This window comes from Podarcis melisellensis (genome assembly GCF_964234715.1).
Source record: "Podarcis melisellensis genome assembly, chromosome: 3".
Taxonomy (NCBI): domain Eukaryota; kingdom Metazoa; phylum Chordata; class Lepidosauria; order Squamata; family Lacertidae; genus Podarcis; species Podarcis melisellensis.
Window position 1 is genome coordinate 1406303 of NC_138530.1, and position 17513 is coordinate 1423815.

General features: G+C 43.7%; 1 protein-coding gene across 2 annotated transcripts; it reads right to left on the reverse strand.

Annotated features, from left to right (window-relative positions):
- Window positions 1–1322: 1322 nt before the first annotated feature.
- Window positions 1323–17106, reverse strand: ESCO2 (establishment of sister chromatid cohesion N-acetyltransferase 2). 2 transcript variants are annotated; one of them, XM_081904009.1, is made up of 11 exons: window positions 16987–17106; window positions 14454–14572; window positions 12208–13204; window positions 10399–10495; window positions 10151–10211; window positions 9875–9998; window positions 8900–9031; window positions 8332–8421; window positions 4480–4617; window positions 2862–3046; window positions 1323–2167 (listed from the first exon to the last, which is right to left on the reverse strand). In XM_081904009.1, the coding sequence occupies exons 2-11, from the start codon at window positions 14495–14497 to the stop codon at window positions 2035–2037; spliced, it is 2001 nt and encodes a 666-aa protein (XP_081760135.1). In that variant the 5' UTR covers window positions 14498–14572; window positions 16987–17106; the 3' UTR covers window positions 1323–2034. The 2 variants fall into 2 exon arrangements, with proteins under 2 accessions (XP_081760135.1, XP_081760136.1); XM_081904010.1 differs by having other exon boundaries at window positions 14454–14513; window positions 16987–17104.
- Window positions 17107–17513: the final 407 nt, after the last annotated feature.

The following is a 17513-nucleotide window of genomic DNA, read 5'->3' on the forward strand; positions in this document are numbered from 1 at the left end:
GCCATAGTGAAAGGGATAGCCAGGAAGCTTATTCTTAAGTGATAAAATATAAATTACATAACAAAGCAAGGCCCCATTTCCAGGTGGCACTGTGAGTTAAACCACAGAGCCTAGGATTTGCCGATCAGCAGGTTGGCAGTTGGAATCCCCGTGACAGGGTGAGCTCCTGTTGCTCGGTCCCTGCTCCTGCCAACCTAGCAGTTCAAAAGCACGTCAAAGTGCAAGTAGATAAATAGGTACTGCTCTGGCGGGAAGGTAAACGGTGTTTCTGTGTGCTGCTCTGGTTCGCCAGAAGTGGCTTAGTCCTGCTGGCCACATGATCCGGAAGCTGTACGCCAGCTCCCTCGGTCAATAAAGCAAGATGAGCGCTGCAACCTCAGAGTCGGCCACGACTGGACCAAATGGTCAGGGGTCCCTTTACCTTTACCTCCATTTCAGTGAGATCCAACTCCCCATTCCATTTCAAGAGGCTTGATAGGATGTGTTTGCCCATTGTGAATCTTTTCCTTCTGTCATTTCAATACAAGTAACTCCATTGTCTCCCAACAGATGCCACTAGTTGTATGAATAGAATGATGCACAAAAGAGCAGAGGTGGGCCTACTCCCAAGATTATGGGATCTAGTTTCTTGCCTGCCCCAGGATTCTGAAACTATCAACTAGAGCAGAGTACAAGGACATGGCTGAAGCAGGCAGACGCAGAATCAGAGAACTGTTCAGTTGGAAATTCTAGTTAGATTGTGGTCCAACCGCTGCAGCAGGAACCACAGATACAATGAAGAATTACGGACGGTGTCACTAAGCACAAGCTCAGCGCAGTAATACATGATCAATATCAGAATCAACCCTACCTCTTTTCACACAAAAATCTACACCTGATTCTGTTCTCTCTCTCTGACCCCACATTCTTTTAGCAATCTAATCGGAAAGGGAGGGAGCTTTTCAGTTCTTTTCAGCCACTGTTATTCAAGTGGAAGTTTCTCTCTCTCTCTCTCTCTCTCTGCCTTATAGGCTTTACATTTCTGGTGCACGTAGAATAGAAAAGCATATCTGGGCATATAGAAAAGACAATAGTGTAGTAAGTTAGCTATCAATGATTTTCATTAAAAGTGAAAGGATATAGGTGATTTTTGTTTTAACCCCGTTTAAACTTGTGAGGACTGCTACAATTTCTCTTTATGGGCCAGACTTTTTGGCACCCCTATCATATTCCTAACAGACTTCGCCCACAAAGGCATACTTTTCCATTGTCTCCCAAGACAGATGGAAGCCAACAAACCCCACCAGACACAGCAATATTGACATGAACACAAAGAGACAAAATTACACAAATATTTTATTTGAACACACTCGTTCGAACAAGGTTTAGTGCAATAATTGAAGCAGTTCCCAGACACAGGCTCAGGATTCAAAATCCAATGCTTAAGGATTGCAGAAGTAGCCTCATGCTGTGCAGCCACCAACAGGTGCAAAAAGAATATTTAACTGGCCCATAGCAGCATTAGAACATCTCAGACTCTTCCTACCTCCATTCTGTGAGGAAGATTTCACTCTTTGTCAAGAGTGACTTTCTTTAGCTTAAAGCAAGAATGGAGAATCAGTCACCTTCTAGATGTTGCAGAACTACATCTCCAGTCATCTCTGAGCATTAGGTCCAATATCTGAAGGACCACTGGCCCCTGACTTCAAACTCTCACCTCAGATCCAGCTGGCTAAACAAAGAAGCCAATCTTCTATTATAGTAATAGTTTTGACAGAAGGAGTTCAAAGTTTTGGAACGCTGCAGGCAGAGGATACAAATAGCTCAAGCAGATGTCAGCTGCATATAGACTAAATTGGCCTTCTCTTCGTACCATCTAAAACTTACAATCAACTTTGAAAGTTTCAACTTTCAGAATAAAACTTTTTAAAGCAACACAAACATGGTTTGTTGCCGCTCCTAATTTATATTACAATGTTAAAATGCAGAATATAACACAAGGAAAATGACAAAATAGCTTGTTGAATCTTCGTAGGAAGACACCCTCAACTGACCTTAACTAATGAAATTATAAACAAGGAAGTTGGGTGTTTGGCAATACCTGGCTGCAAATAGCTTGCCATCTGGTGTGGGGTCAGAAAAAGCAATTTCGTTGGTGTTTAAGAAAGAGCCAAATAAGAATGTACGTCTGGAAAAGAAAAGAAAAGTTATCAATGTAACGCAAGGATCCAGTCCTGTTTTCATGCTCATTTCAATTTGTGGTCAGTTTGTATATTTAAATTTGTCAGTATTAAAGAAATGGGGAACACACCGGACATGCAAGGTGCCTTTTCCCACATCACTGAACACTCACAATCAGTGTGCACATTTTCTGGATTAGAAGGAAAAGCTTGTTTTAAAAAACTAGTGTTATCGGAAACTTAAGACTCCCACCAAGCTTCAATGTGTTGTATAGGATCTGCAAACCTCTCGTGGGTGATGGTTGGGGAATACTTCTATGGTAATGTATTCTCACAAGCCTTGGTTCATGAAGAATGTTTTATGCATGGGGTGGTTGCAAGGATGTGATCTGCATCAGAAAGTGGGCCTTGGGGTGGGGTGAGGAGGAACGAAGATTGTTTCGTTTCTGTTATACAGAGCCCCAAACTATCACTGACCAAAGTATATGCACCAGGCTTGGGAGTCAGAGAGGCATTTAAGTCCAAGTTTCTCTCAACACCCTGCTGTATGTGGTTCATACACCAGATATTTAAGCAGGAACCAGCTCCTAATATTACTTGCTGGTAAACCTCCTTTAAAGCAAGCTGAAAACTGGCTGTAATCCCAGAAGGTCATATCTGAGAACACCGTCTATTTTTATTTCAGATATTACATTTCCTTACCTCATCACATCCACTAGACGACTGGCGATGCCTCTTCTCCGCATCAGGCTGAACACCCAGATTCTGCTGATCCCACAAAACACCTTCTCTGGCTTTGTTGAGCAGCACCAGGCACGCTGAGGCTCCAGACTGTTATTAGTAGGAGACCCTGACACAGCTGGAGGCTCTGAAAGCACTTGGTAAGCCTAGGAACAACAGGATACGCTTATAACAAGGCAGTGGGGTGGGGAAAACAGCAGCAAGCCTCTAACAAAGCACACCATATGCAAGGCTTCAATGGGACGCACCACGATGCCCAAAGCATCATGTTTGGGGTGTCTGGACCAAATGCCAGAAGTGCCTCAATTATTCTTGAAGTAGAGAGTTACCTACAAATGTTATCCATAAAACATTTGTTAGCCTTTAAGACACTATTTTTACAGCAACAGATTAACAATCACCACAATTAAAATGCTATGAACAGCCAGCCATCTAGGCATGGAAATGTGGGCTCATCTCTGGGGGAGAGCTGCAGTGGAATGATACCAGCCCAGAAACTCATTTAGAATGCTGTTAGATCAGAATAAGGGACCAGCTAAAAGGCTCTAAAAGACAGATTTGTTCTGACATACAAGACAGCAGAGAAAATGTGCATATTCGTTTTTCTTGCAATTGGCCTCTCCTCCCCATTTACTTTTTCCTTTATCTAGGACAAGAGCGATTTAATGCTCTGGAAGAGGTACCGTATTTTTTGCACCATAACACTCACTTTTTTCCTCCTAGAAAGTAAGGGGAAATGTCTGTGCATGTTATGGAGCGAATGCCTGTGGGTGGTGGTGGGGATCTGCTGCAGTCGTGAGCAGAGGATCCATGGTTCCCCTTCCTTCCCTCCTCCGTGGTTACAAAGCATGGATCCACATGGATCCTCAGGATTTTTGCATTGGGCTACTCCAAACTCACTGTCAGATCACATCTCTGTGGCCACAGCATGAACCACAAAAATCATATATCCACTATTTCGTTTAGAATATTTTTTTTCTTGTTTTCCTCTTCTAAAAACTACATGCGTGTTATGGTCTAGTGCGTGTTATAGAGCGAAAAATATGGTATATTGTGCAGCTCCGTTAAGCAGATGACACTTCTTTCTCTGCAAAGGGAACTAACCCAGCAGAATCCACTAGCTAAGGAAAGGATAAGCCTGCTGAGTCCCATCTAGCAAGGACCTAGAAATACAAGCAGAAAGAGGAGCTGCCAGGCACAGTGGAGACTTGCAGCCAGAGCTCCACTCCACATTTATCAAACTTGATGAGGAACTTTTACTTCCCATTTCTAGCAATATGTTTCCCTTCACATCTAAGAATGAACAGCAGACACTCCCAACTGCTTTTAAACGGTTCCCATACTGTCAAAAGATTTTGCTCCAAGTGACAAAATCCTGCTTTCAGTGCAGTAAGAGTTACCAGCAGACCGAGTTCTTAGGACTAAAGTGGTTTGCTTTATTCAAGCGGCTGAAAGAGGTCTAGTCAACTGCATTGCTCTTTCTCTTTGCCAAGTCACAAACACCTCTAAGGATGAACTCCTGTATCAAGGGTCTGCCCTGATCCAGATTATCGCTCTTTCCACTTGGCAAGTTACTCACCTGTCTGACCGGCTCAGCAATTAAGCAGCCAACAATCTTCTTTTCAGTGGATACAAACAGATATGTTTGGGTTGGACAGCGCAACACAACTTGTTTAAATCCAAGCTCATTATCTACAAGCTCCCGTACAGCTTCCGCCTGTGCAAGGAAAATGCCATATATAAAGCTCAGCAACTAAACCAGACAAAACTCAATCCAGGTCACAACAAACATTTTTTTTCTAAATACATTGGTACTGCGCCTTCCAGCAGTTATCTGCAGAAACAACTGAAGAATTCATGATTAAATCCTAAAATCTGAGGCAACGGGTGTATTTTTTTGTAACAATACAAGAAGTGTGGCTGGAAAAAACACCCTAATTTTGCTCCAAACAAGGTAATTTATTTAAATTGAAATTTAACAAACTAAAAAGGAAAAGAGCCAGAAAAAGGAAATAGAACTGATATGGTGAGGAAGGTAGAGACTTTCCCTTATTATCTCTCCAATCTATCTAATAAGGGAAAGTCTCTACCTTCCTCACCATATCAGTTCTATTTCCTTTTTCTGGCTCTTCCAGAGATATTTCAAAAAACTATACACTCAAGGGCCACAAGATGAAGCAGCGATTAAACAATTTTTAAAGACAAATGGACTGGCAAAGTTGTCAGAAGAAAATAGATCAATTCTGAATGGCAAAATAACACGACAAGAGATTGAGCAGGCCATCCAAAACATGAAACAGGGCAAATCACCAGGACCAGATGGGCTGACCTCCAAGTACTATAAGACATTGAAAGACTATTTGATACAACCACTGATGGAGGTCAGCAATGAAATTTTAGAGGGGAAGAAGGCGCCAGAATCGTGGAAAGAAGCTTTCATCACATTGATACCAAAATCGGAAACTGAAAAGACACAGCTTAAGAACTACCGTCCCATCTCCCTTTTAAATGTGGATTACAAAATATTTGCAGACGTTTTGGCAAGTAGATTCAAGAGGGTTTTAAACAAAGTAATCCATAAAGACCAGGCAGGCTTTCTCCCAGGTAGACATATGTCTGCCAATACAAGGAACATTATAGATATATTGGAGCTTTTACAAACAGACATAAATACTAAAGCTGTTTTAATTTTTATAGACGCGGAGAAGGCCTTTGATAACATATCCTGGAAGTTTATGAAAGGGAATTTAAAAGAAATGGGAGTGGGCCGGGGGTTTGAGAATGGGATTGATGCAATATACTCAGAACAAAAGGCTAAACTGATAGTTAACAATGTGGTTACAGAAGAGTTTAAAATTGAAAAAGGAACACGACAAGGCTGTCCGATTTCCCCGTTATTATTTATCTCGGTCCTGGAGGTGCTCTTGAACACGATTAGAGGGGACAGGTTGGTGGAAGGGATACAGGTCGGAGCGAAACAATACAAACTTAAAGCGTTTGCAGATGACTTAGTTCTGACATTACAGGAGCCAGAATCTAGTACGAAAAGAGTACTACAACTAATCCAAGATTTTGGTCGGGTGGCGGGATTTAAACTAAATAAGCAAAAAACCAAGGTGTTGGGAAAAAACTTGACAGATATTGAGTCGGAACGGTTTCAGAGAGAGACAGAGTTAACTGTGGTTAAGAAAGTTAAATACCTAGGGGTAAACATAACAGCAAAGAATTTGAGTCTGTTTAAAGATAATTATGAAAAATGTTGGTCTGAAATTAAGAGAGACTTGGATAGCTGGTCAAAATTGAAACTTTCATTGTTAGGTCGAATAGCTGCTATTAAGATGAATGTATTGCCAAAAATGTTATTTTTGTTTCAGACATTGCAGATTGTAGATAAAACGGAGTGCTTCCGGAAGTGGCAGAAAGATATCTCCAAATTTGTCTGGCAGGGCAAAAAGCCCAGAATTAAGTTTAAGATATTAACGGACGCAAAAGAAAGAGGGGGCTTTGCCCTGCCAGACTTAAAGTTGTATTATGAAGCCGCAGCTTTCTGCTGGCTAAAAGACTGGCTACTTCTGGAGGACACGGATGTGCTGGATTTGGAAGGTTTTAACAATGCATTTGGATGGCATGCATATTTATGGTACGACAAGGTTAAGATCAACAAGGTTTTTAAGAACCATATTGTCAGAAAAGCAATATTTAATGTCTGGACAAGATACAAAGACTTATTAGAAAACAAAACACCGAGGTGGCTGTCACCTTTGGAGGCTAAGGCCCGAAAAAGACCCAATATGGAGGCCAATTGGCCAAAATATTGGGAAATACTAGAAAGGGATGGAGACAATTGGAAACTGCAGAGTTTAGAGAAAATGAAAGATAAAGTGCGAGACTGGTTACACTATGCTCAGATTAAGGAAGTGTTTAAGATTGATAAAAAGTTAGGATTCCAGGTGGAGAAATCGAAACTGGAGACAGAACTGCTAGAACCTAAGACCAAGGTACTTTCAAAAATGTATAACTTGCTGCTGAAATGGAACACACAAGACGAATTGGTTAAATCGGCTATGATAAAGTGGGCCCAGGATATTGGGCACAACATTATGTTTGAGGACTGGGAAAGGTTATGGACCACCGGGCTGAACTTCACAGCATGTAATGCCCTGAAGGAAAATGTAATGAAAATGATATATAGATGGTACATGACCCCAGTGAAATTGGCTAAAATATACCATTCGTCTGATAACAAATGTTGGAAATGTAAGGAAAATGAAGGAACATTCTTTCACCTCTGGTGGACCTGCCCTAAAGTGAAGGCCTTTTGGGAAATGATATACAATGAGTTAAAAAAGGTATTTAAGTATACCTTCACCAAGAAACCAGAGGCCTTCCTTCTGGGCATGGTCGGCCAGAACGTGTTAAAGAAGGACAGAACATTTTTTATGTACGCTACAACGGCGGCAAGGATACTTATTGCTAAGAGCTGGAAAACCCAAGATCTACCAACACTGGAAGAATGGCAGATGCAGCTGATGGACTATATGCAACTGGCTGAGATGACTGGCAGAATCCGCGACCTGGGAGAGGAGAGGGTTGAAGAAGACTGGAAGAAATTTAAGATTTATTTACAAAAGTACTGTAATTTGGTTGAATCCTAACAAGGAAGCCAGAGCAGAAATAACTGTCTACCATTAAATTATAATTTTTTATTTGAGTTTAACCTAAATATTGTAATTAAGAGCATAAACAAGATGATAATTTGCTTGGAAAATTCGTTTTTAATGATGAAAGTGGAAGCGGGAGACGTGAGGGAGTCCGCAATAGAATGAAAGGATGTTATGAAACCTATTCTGTTTGTTAATCTGTAAAAAATCTTAATAAAAATTTTTATAAAAAAAAAAAAAAGAGACTTTCCCTTATTAAAAAACCCACAAGAACACATACAGTGGTACCTAGGTTTAAGTACTTAATTCATTCCAGAGGTGCGTTCTTAACCTGAAGCTGTTCTTAACCTGAAGCACCACTTTAGCTAATGGGGCCTCCCATTGCTGCCGCACCGCCATCGTGCGATTTCTGTTCTCATCCTGAAGCAAAGTTCTTAACCCGAGGCACTATATCTGGGTTAGCAGAGTCTGTAACCTGAAGTGTATGTAACCTGAAGTGTATGTAACCCAAGGTACCACTGTACACACTTTAAAATTAGTTCATTTTACTTGGAGGTAGGGCAAATATTTTACCCCAGTTGTGGAGAATCTCCAACCTGCAGGCCTACCAAGCTGTTTGGGGTGAACCACACCCACCTTTGTGAGAAGGGTCAATCCACAACTAAAAGAAAAAAGAACCAGGAGTGTATGCTCCAGATTCTTCCTTTGCAGCAAGTAGCAGACCACTCCCATTTGGAGGAGCAAGACTAGAAGAAAAGTCAGCTCTGCACCTTTTTGATGGCATATTTTGGATCATCCTGAAGAATCAAGACAATTTTTCCATCCCAGAATTCTGCAGCGACATGTTCATTCTTCCAGCTCTATCAAAAGGAGAAAAAGACAGAAGAGGGCAAAAAGTGTAGATGCCCAAGAGTTTAATTCGTGAGAGTTGTAAACCACTATATATATTAAAGTCATGATTAAAATAACCTGCATCTTCCTTTACGGTAGTCTTCCCCAACCTCTGGCCCTCCAGATGTTGGGCTCCAACTCCCATCAGTCCAAGCCAGCAAGGCTGATATTCAGGAACAATGGGAGTTGTACTCCAGAACATCTGGAAGGCACCAGGAAGAGTCTCAGCCATGCGAAAGACACAGGTGAAGTACTTCCATAATTTTTATATGGCAACTCACACAAAATGCTGGAGTGTGTGCTGGATTGTTGAGCTCAGATAACATTTGTGCTCAGTTTCCTAAGAATTCCCTTTTCCATTTAGCCAGGTATGCTCTAGGGAATTCTGTTGTCCAAAACAAAATCAATTCACAAAGGATACCATGGTGCATTTAGTTTGTGTCTTACCACATATTTTATTCCTTCAAGGAACCGCTGATGATACTGGGCATGCTGTGTTTCATCTTCTGGGCTTGCAGCTGAGTAGACCATACCACATGATTTGCAGACAGTGGCACCAAAATGTTTCTGGCCAGCATCCTGTCAGGGGAAAGAGGGAGTTACCATGTTGCCATGCCCAAACCGGCCTGAGGCATCAGGAAAAAACTGTACAGTGGTTGTTGTTTAGTCGTTTCCGCCTCTTCGTGACCCCCTGGACCAGAGCACGCCAGGCACTCTTGTCTTCCACTGCCTCCCGCAGTTTGGTCAAACTCATGCTGGTAGCTTCGAGAACACTGTCCCACCATCTCGTCCTCTGTTGTCCCCTTCTCCTTGTCCCCTCCATCTTTCCCAACATCAGGGTCTTTTCCAGGGAGTCTTCTCTTCTCATGAGGTGGCCAAAGTCTTGGAGCCTCAGCTTCAGGATCTGTCCTTCCAGTGAGCACTCAGGGCTGATTTCCTTAAGAATGGAGAGGTTTGATCTTCGTGCAGTCCATGGGACTCTCTCAAGAGTCTCCTCCAGCACCAGAATTCAAAAGCATCAATTCTTCGGCGATCAGCCTTCTTTATGGTCCAGCTCTCACTTCCATGTACAGTGGTACCTCGGGTTAAGTACTTAATTTGTTCCAGAGGTCCATACTTAACCTGAAATTGTTCTTAACCTGAAGCACCACTTTAGCTAATGGGGCCTCCCGCTGCCGCCGGAGCACGATTTCTGTTCTCATCCTGAAGCAAAGTTCTCAACCTGAAGCACTATTTCTGGGTTAGTGGAGTCTGTAACCTGAAGTGTATGTAACCCGAGGTACCACTGTACAATGTTTTAGGAGTGCATATAAAGCTGATTAGCAGCTAAGGTGGGCTTTTCTATTCTAAAATAGAAGCTCCAGGTTGCATGGCATTAGTTGACCTGACAGTCATTAACAATATATTCAGAAATATACTTACAATGATCATCTGATCTTTGCTCAGTTTCTTTGTCTTCTTGCTGGTTCTCAGAATGGCAGGGACCTTCTGTCCTACTGGACTGAACGATACAGCTGAAGACTGTTCATCTGAGAGACTGCGTGGCCTGAAATTTATTCAAGGAATTTATATCTTGTAGTAATGGGTTATATAGTAAATATTCACCGGGGAAAACAGGTTCATAAAGAAAAGTATCCAAACTGAAGCACTCCTTTCACCTACATATCACTTCTGAATATCAGAACAAGATTGCCTTACCTTTTTTTGTTGCTGGAAGGCGTACTGAAAAATGGATGGGTGTCACTTGCGGAAGATGGCTCTGGGGAAAAGAGAAAAAAATATTGTGATTTCTATCCTCCATTGGCAATTTGTGCCAGGTCCCAATGACATGGAGAACTTTCTCTATTCAGAGTGTTGTGATGAACAGGATAGGGTGGCCTACCAAGCTTTCCATGAACACAGAACAGATGCATCTGAAATTGTAATATATTCTCAATGTTACTTACGCTTATCCTTGATTATCGTACTAGAAAGCTTGCTGGAAGAGGCAGTCTCGTGCTTGTCCACGTTTTTTGGTGATCCCTGCAAGATTTCTTCAGGGTCCTAATGAAGAAGACAAATGTTTTTTGACAAGGCAAATTTTCAGGGTGCCCCAATAATAAATTTTGCTACTTGGTTACCCCTTCAGAAGTTTCCATTTAAGGTTTGAGGGAATGATATGAAGAAATGCAATGGAGCAATCTTGCTGAAAAGAAGCACAGATCTAGGTCTGGTCAGTGGCTTAATAGAAAACCACCACTGCAAACACCACCTTCCATGTCATGGAAGAAAGGTGGGATTTAATAAGATTCACTAGCTGTCATGCAATGCCAGAGTGACCATGGCATAGTAACATATCTAAAACTGTTGCCATGCTAACAGGAGGCTTGTTGACCCAGTGAATTCTGTGAATGTAAGGCAGAGATTTCTGCAAATTCCTCATTTTTACTGCTGAACATTATGAAACCCTTTTCCAAGTCTCCAAGTTGCTGAAAGTTATAATGTATGGTAACTAGAGGTGTTCTCATCCCTCCCCCCAAATTCAGACATCTCATACATGGAAAGCCTACAGCAGAGAGGCTACCCAGATATCAAATTATATGAAATTTTGGCTTTAGCCTTTCAGTATTTTTTTTCAGAAGTAGTTTTAATTTATGGCTTTATTGTATATTACTGATTTTGACACCTGTGTTAATATTAAGTGTTTATTATACTGTGTTACATTAATTGAAATTTTCTTTGCTTGCTTGTGAGATTTAAAAAAGAATTAAAGGATGCCATATAACCTGCTGATGCACGGTGCATTCAACACCATTCAGGACCGTAATACCTGAAGGATCGCCTCTCCCCATATGAACAGATCCAGACCCTGCAATCATCATTTGTGGTCCTTCTTTTTATGTCTCTTCCACAAGAGGTCCGGAGGGCGACAACACAAGAAAGGGCATTTTCTGTTCCAAGTTTGTGGAATGCTCCACACAGGGAGGCTCACTTGGAGCCTTCATTACATATTGTCAGGGGGCTGCCATCAGGGTAGGGGAGAGAGGCAGGAACGTACAGAGAGCCTCCCCCTTTGTTGAGCAGCTGCACCTTGTCAGAGTGTGGTGAAGGTGAGCCCTCAGGAGAAACGGATGAAGAAAGAAGGGGGGTTGATGAAAAAGGCTCACTCAGGCCGAGATGAGCCACGACACCCCTCCCAAGGAGTTGGAAATGCTTCTGTCACATAGTTTTCGCCAGGGAAGTAAGCGTAAGGAGAAGAGGCAGAGAGGGGGTTTTCCCAGGCTTATGTGCTGGAGGGCAAACCAGAAGAAACCACTTCCGGAATCTGCTAGTGATTGAGGCAGACATGGATTTTGGACTTCTGCACTGTACATAGTTTTTGCACTCAATAAAACCTGTAAAAGACAGGTCAGAGTCCTGGCTGTTATCTTCGTGAGCAACCACACACATTCCTCACACATATCTTTAGGCGCCAAGTGAAAACATTTCTTTTCAACCAAACATCTGGCTGATTACCACTCTATGGCTTTTTAAAATGTGTTTGTGGGAGGGGGATTATTGGTTTGTATTTGCTATTTGCTTTATTATGCATTATGCGTTCTCATTTTGTATTTTTATGTTTGAATCACTCTTCGGGTGAAGGGCAGTATGCAAATTAAATAAATATTCAGTGGAGAAAACATTGTCTACACACGGCGAAGTTCCAAAATTGTGTATCGCAGCAGAAATTCCATAAATGCAAACTTTGGTTACCAGTTTTCATAGATTCTACATACCTGAGTTCCAGCATCAGCTTCCTTTTCTACCAGAGTCTCTGAGCAACCAGAATGAGATGTTTGGAGAGGGCTGGTATCTTGCAACAGGTCCACTTCACACAGAGTCTCCTGCCTTGTATTGCAGATCAATTTCACACCATCTTCCACACGATCATGTTTTTTCTCTTTTGGGCTTTCTTTCCTGCCTGCTTTCGTTGCTTCGCTTTCAGTGGACAAGTAGAGCTTAGAATGAGCCAGGCGTCTGCCCTGTCTCTCTTTTACTGTGGGCTTGCTAACTGAGCAGAGGGACGATGGAGATGAATGTATCTTCTTAGAGCCCGGCTGCCATTTCTTTCCAGTGGCAAAGAATGCTGCCCCCGTCTGGAGTTTCGGCACAGGTTTGAATTTCATGCTTAACACTTTAAAAGGAGTCTCCACTTTATTTTGAATAGCACAGTTAGCATTCTTGTTCCCCTCCACAGGCCTGGGAAGCACCACCTCTACCTTGGCTTTTTTGGTGTTTCTCGGCAAAGCCTTGGCCTGCCTGGAAGCAGCAGGCCGCTTGGATGCTTTTGAAGGCCTGCTCCTGTTTGTCATCACTTTCAGCTGTGTTGTCTCAGTCTTGTTGGCAACAGGTAGGTTTCCGTCATCATTTCTTGGATTCAGAGGATGGCTTTCATTTGCTAGTTTCCTCTCCAGCAGGTTTAGATATTGCTTCCCTTTGTTGTAAAAGGAGCTGGGGGGTACAATGGAACTGTATGCGCTGCCACACTCAGGAGACGTTCTCTGTGGAAACTCCCTTTGCATCCCCTTTGGCACACTGGCTGCTTGTAGTGGAGACTTATCAAGCTTCTGTGATATTCTTGATGCTTGGGACAGGTTTTGATTTTCTTTTTCTTCATCCTGGAAACTCAACATTTGAGATACAGTACGGTGTCCTGCAGGATCTGTTACAGGCAGATCCCCAACAAATTCCATCATCAGTTTTTTCGCTGGATTCCTGTGTACTAGTAACAAGCTGCAAAATGTAAAGTTAATGTTTATTTTCATTATGCATAAACATAACACGGTAAAACACCAACCATAGCCGGTGACGACTCCATATCCAAAGTATCATACACAGACCATATAAAAGAAAAGTTAGTGCGCTGAGTTTAAATTGCTTCCTCCAGATACAACTAATGAACCATGAAGGCTCTCCCAGTGTGGTGGATACTGTCCTTCAGGAGACTCTGGGAAAAGAAATTCACAGTACGAATTTCTGTTACATTACCCAGAGGCTCCTGAGGGACAGTCATTACATCCTCTACGGTTCGGGCACTGGACTGGGGGTTGGGGTCTGGCTGGTGTGAGAAAGTGTAATCCATTACAACAATATAAAGTTAATATTTCACTCTTTACTTAAAGGGGGCGGGAATAAAACTTTTTGCATATGACATCATTCTAACTTTAGAAGAACCTATGCAATCTTTTAAGAGCTAGATTAGCCAGTTGAAGATACTGAAATTTGGTGCATTTCCACATGTGATGGATGTGTAAGATGACAAATACATATTGGAAGATGATAAAAAAAATCAAGTTATAAAAATTTACAGGTAAGGATATGGGTTCCTACTCCTTCCTCTGTTCTTCCTATTAAATAATGTTAAGCAATCAGTGAATTCAGAAGAAACATAATTAGTTTCCCGCATTATCACAGGAAATTCATTACACAAAATATTGGATCACAAACTGGATCTAAATGAAATTAACACAACAGTGTCTCTTACTGTTAAGTTGTGGGTGAACATATCAGACGACACAGCGATTCTTCAAACAGCTCTTGTTTATTCACAGGCCAGGACAGAACTGAACTAAAGGTCTCAGCCAGCCTGCTTATATAGAGCTCCAGTACAACACAACTGTAACAACTTTCTGTAACTATCCAATCACTGAACATCACTTTCAATCCCTTATTTGCATATGTGGACCTGAGTGAAAAACTATCTAAAGTATCCCCCGGCTGGCCCAGGGTGAGAACTTCAGTACATAACACTTACAATACACCTTACTCCAATTTGGACAATGTTAAACCAAATCTCTTAATCATTAATTCGGAAAGTGAAGAATGAAAGTACCTAAGAGGAAGAGAGCAGGATGTTGTACATTCCAATCGTTTTGTAGCATCCCAAAACCAACAGTAATACATGTATAAAAATAATTCCCTCTGATTTTCCAAGTCACAACAGTAGCTAAAGCTCTTGGATAACTTGCAACGGCAATCTCACCTGTCAATGCTGCGTTTTCGCTTCCTTGGAGTAACAAACGCCATGTTCTCAGCAAAGCGCCTACAAGTCAGAGGCAGGTGCGTTAGTCAGTTATGTGTTGACAGGTGTGATCTATCTGCCTGCAGAGCCAGGATTAGAATGAGAACTCATGTTTGCATCCCTTGCCTATCTTTGCAAGCCACTGATATTCCTGATCCGCCCCCCCACCCCCCCCCGGCCAGTTTATACTGGTAGACCCTTTAGCCTTCGGACAGCAGCATAAAACAGCCTGTGTCTTTTCGCTTCTTCCAACAAGCTCACATGCTTCAACCAAAAATCAGGCAGTGGAGTAGTTTCTGCATTCTGGCTGGAGCTGAGGAGAGCTGCGGTGCAAAGCACTGGGGGGGGGGGGGAGCAGGCTTAGGCAGCCCCAGGCCAGGAGGCTCCATCAACTGGCTGGGCCAGAGCAGCGTAGATGCTTAAGGAAGGAGATGCTTTCTGGATCAGGCTAAATGGGGCCTCATCCAGTTAACCAGAGGCCCCACAAGAAGCTTAGAGAAAAAGCACACTTTCTAGCAACTGCTATTCAGAAACACTGCTGCCTCTAATGGGAGAACCACAGAGATCCCTTGCCTCTCGCAAGAGCAGAATAAGAGAATTGTAGAATGGGAATGTGGGGTCAGAAATGATTATTGATCCTGTTTTTATATAAAATAACCAGCTATAAATTTGTGCTTGCTGTCTATGCTTCCCCGCTGGAGGAATCTATCAAGTGTTATGCTAAAGAAAGCCAGTTTGCCGTCCATCAACTTGGCTTTTTGAAGTTGAATTTCTTCTTTTGTCTATTTGTTAGGTAAACGGACCCCTGACCATTAGGTCCAGTCACGGACGACTCTGGGGTTGCTGCGCACAGCTTCCGGGTCACGTGGCTAGCATGACTAAGCCACTTTTGGAGAACCAGAGCAGCACATGGAAATGCCGTTTACCTTCCTGCCGGAGCGGTACCTATTGATCTACTTGCACTTTGTGCTTTCGAACTGCTAGGTTGGCAGGAGCTGGGAAAGAGCAATGGGAACTCACCCTGTCGCCGGGATTCGAACCGCCGACCTTCTGATCTAAGCCCTAGGCTCTGTGGTTTAGACCACAGCGCCACCTGCATCTATTTGTTAAAGGTAAAGGGACCCCTGTCCGTGAGGTCCAGTCGTGGCCGACTCTGGGGTTGCGGCGCTCATCTCGCTTTAGTGGCCGAGGGAGCCAGCGCACAGCTTCCGGGTCATGTGGCCAGCAGGACTAAGCCGCTTCTGGTGAACCAGAGCAGCGCACGGAAACGCCGTTTACCTTCCCGCCAGAGTGGTACCTATTTATCTACTTGCACTTTTGGTGTGCTTTCGGACTGCTAGGTTGGCAGGAGCAGGGACCGAGCAACGGGAGCTCACCTAGTTGTGGGGATTCGAACCGCCAACCTTCTGATCGGCAAGACCCACATCTACTCGTTAATTACCTCTTACCAGCTCTTGTTTGGAATGCGTTAAGGTTAAGGACTCATTTTACTGCTCAAGGCCTGTAGATAGCCAAGAGGCTCCTAGGAGTGAAAGATTTACAATCCAAGACAAGAAGAATTAGCAGGTGCAGACTTAAGAAAGTACGTGTGCATAATTACCTCATGAATATTAAAAGGCACATCCTTTGTCCTTAAATTACTAATTTAAATGTATATGGGATGCATGTGACTGTATGTAATAGTGGGGGCACATATCAAGGAGTGAGGTAGGAAAAAGGCGTTCAAGGAAATCTGTCCGCTGTAATTTTTAAACCAATAGGAATTAGGAGTGTAAGGAGAAAATGAATGTTTAAAAGTTTCCAAGAGTCCTCCGGGGTCGGCCATTCTTTCTGTGCATGTACTTGGGTAAAATAAAGATCTGTTCATGGATCCTCCCTGTCTTTGCAATTCACTGGCTCTCTGCTGCAAAGATAGCTCAGGGTTTGAAACCAGACCCAGTAGGAAGGGGACCTCAGGGGTCATCTAGTCCAGCCCCCAGCCCCTCATAAATTTGTCTAGTCCTCTTTTAAAGCTATCTTTATATAGATTATATACACACAGACATTGGGGGGGGGGAGAGGTTCTGCTTCTCCATATTGAGATAGATGGGCTTCTAGTTATTTCTCCCCCTATGTGGCTTTTGGCTGCTCCCCCCCCCCGCCATTTCATCGCTGCCTCCGGTGGCAGGGAGTTCCGCAGCTTCACCCTGCCTTTCTGTGCTCTGTCCTGAACCCCACAAGGGCCGGCGCCCGGAGGGAGAAGAACCGTTTCTATGTCTCTCCCCGCGCTTCATTTTATTTATCGCTTTATCTTCTATTTAGTAGATCAAGCCCTCCGCGCCGTCTCCCTGAGGGGCTCCTTTTCTACGTGCGGGGAGTTCGGCGCCAAAGTGGGCCGAGGCGCCTCGACCGAGAAGGAGCCTAGGGAGATTTCGGGCACCATCCCCACCCTAAAAACATCGCCTCCCCCCGCTTTCCCCCTCACAAAAAACCGCCCTTTGGCTCCATTTCTTACCTCACGTTTCCCCCCTCAGAGCTCCCGCCGCTCTTTTCCCCTCACGGCGCCGCGGCTCCGTTCGAAACTCTCCCCGTTCGCGCCTTCACGCCCATTGGCCAGCCGCGCCGCCAGTCCCATCGCTGCCCCGGCTATCATAGGCTCGAGTACAGAGCGTAGCCTCTGGAGGCGGGACTAAAGGAAGAAGCCCGCCTTTCGTGGGCTCCCCGACCAATAGAAAGCGCCAACCTCTCACTGTCAACAAGTCGTGGCCAATCAGATGATGGGAGAAGCCCGGGTTTGGGCGCAAGGCATTGTGGGGGTTGTAGTTTCTTGGTAATTTGCGTCCCCTGGATCCATGCAGGGAGGCAACGGGAGGGGCAGGCAGCGCGCTTGCCCGGATTCCGACGGATCGTGGAGGGATCAAATTGCACGCCTGGTGGCTTGCTAGGCTCAGGGCAGCTCAGGGAGATCCCGAGTTTCTTGCATTGCATGGGGTTGGGCTAGATGAGCCTTGGAGATCCCTTCCAAATGATCTCAGAGGGGGT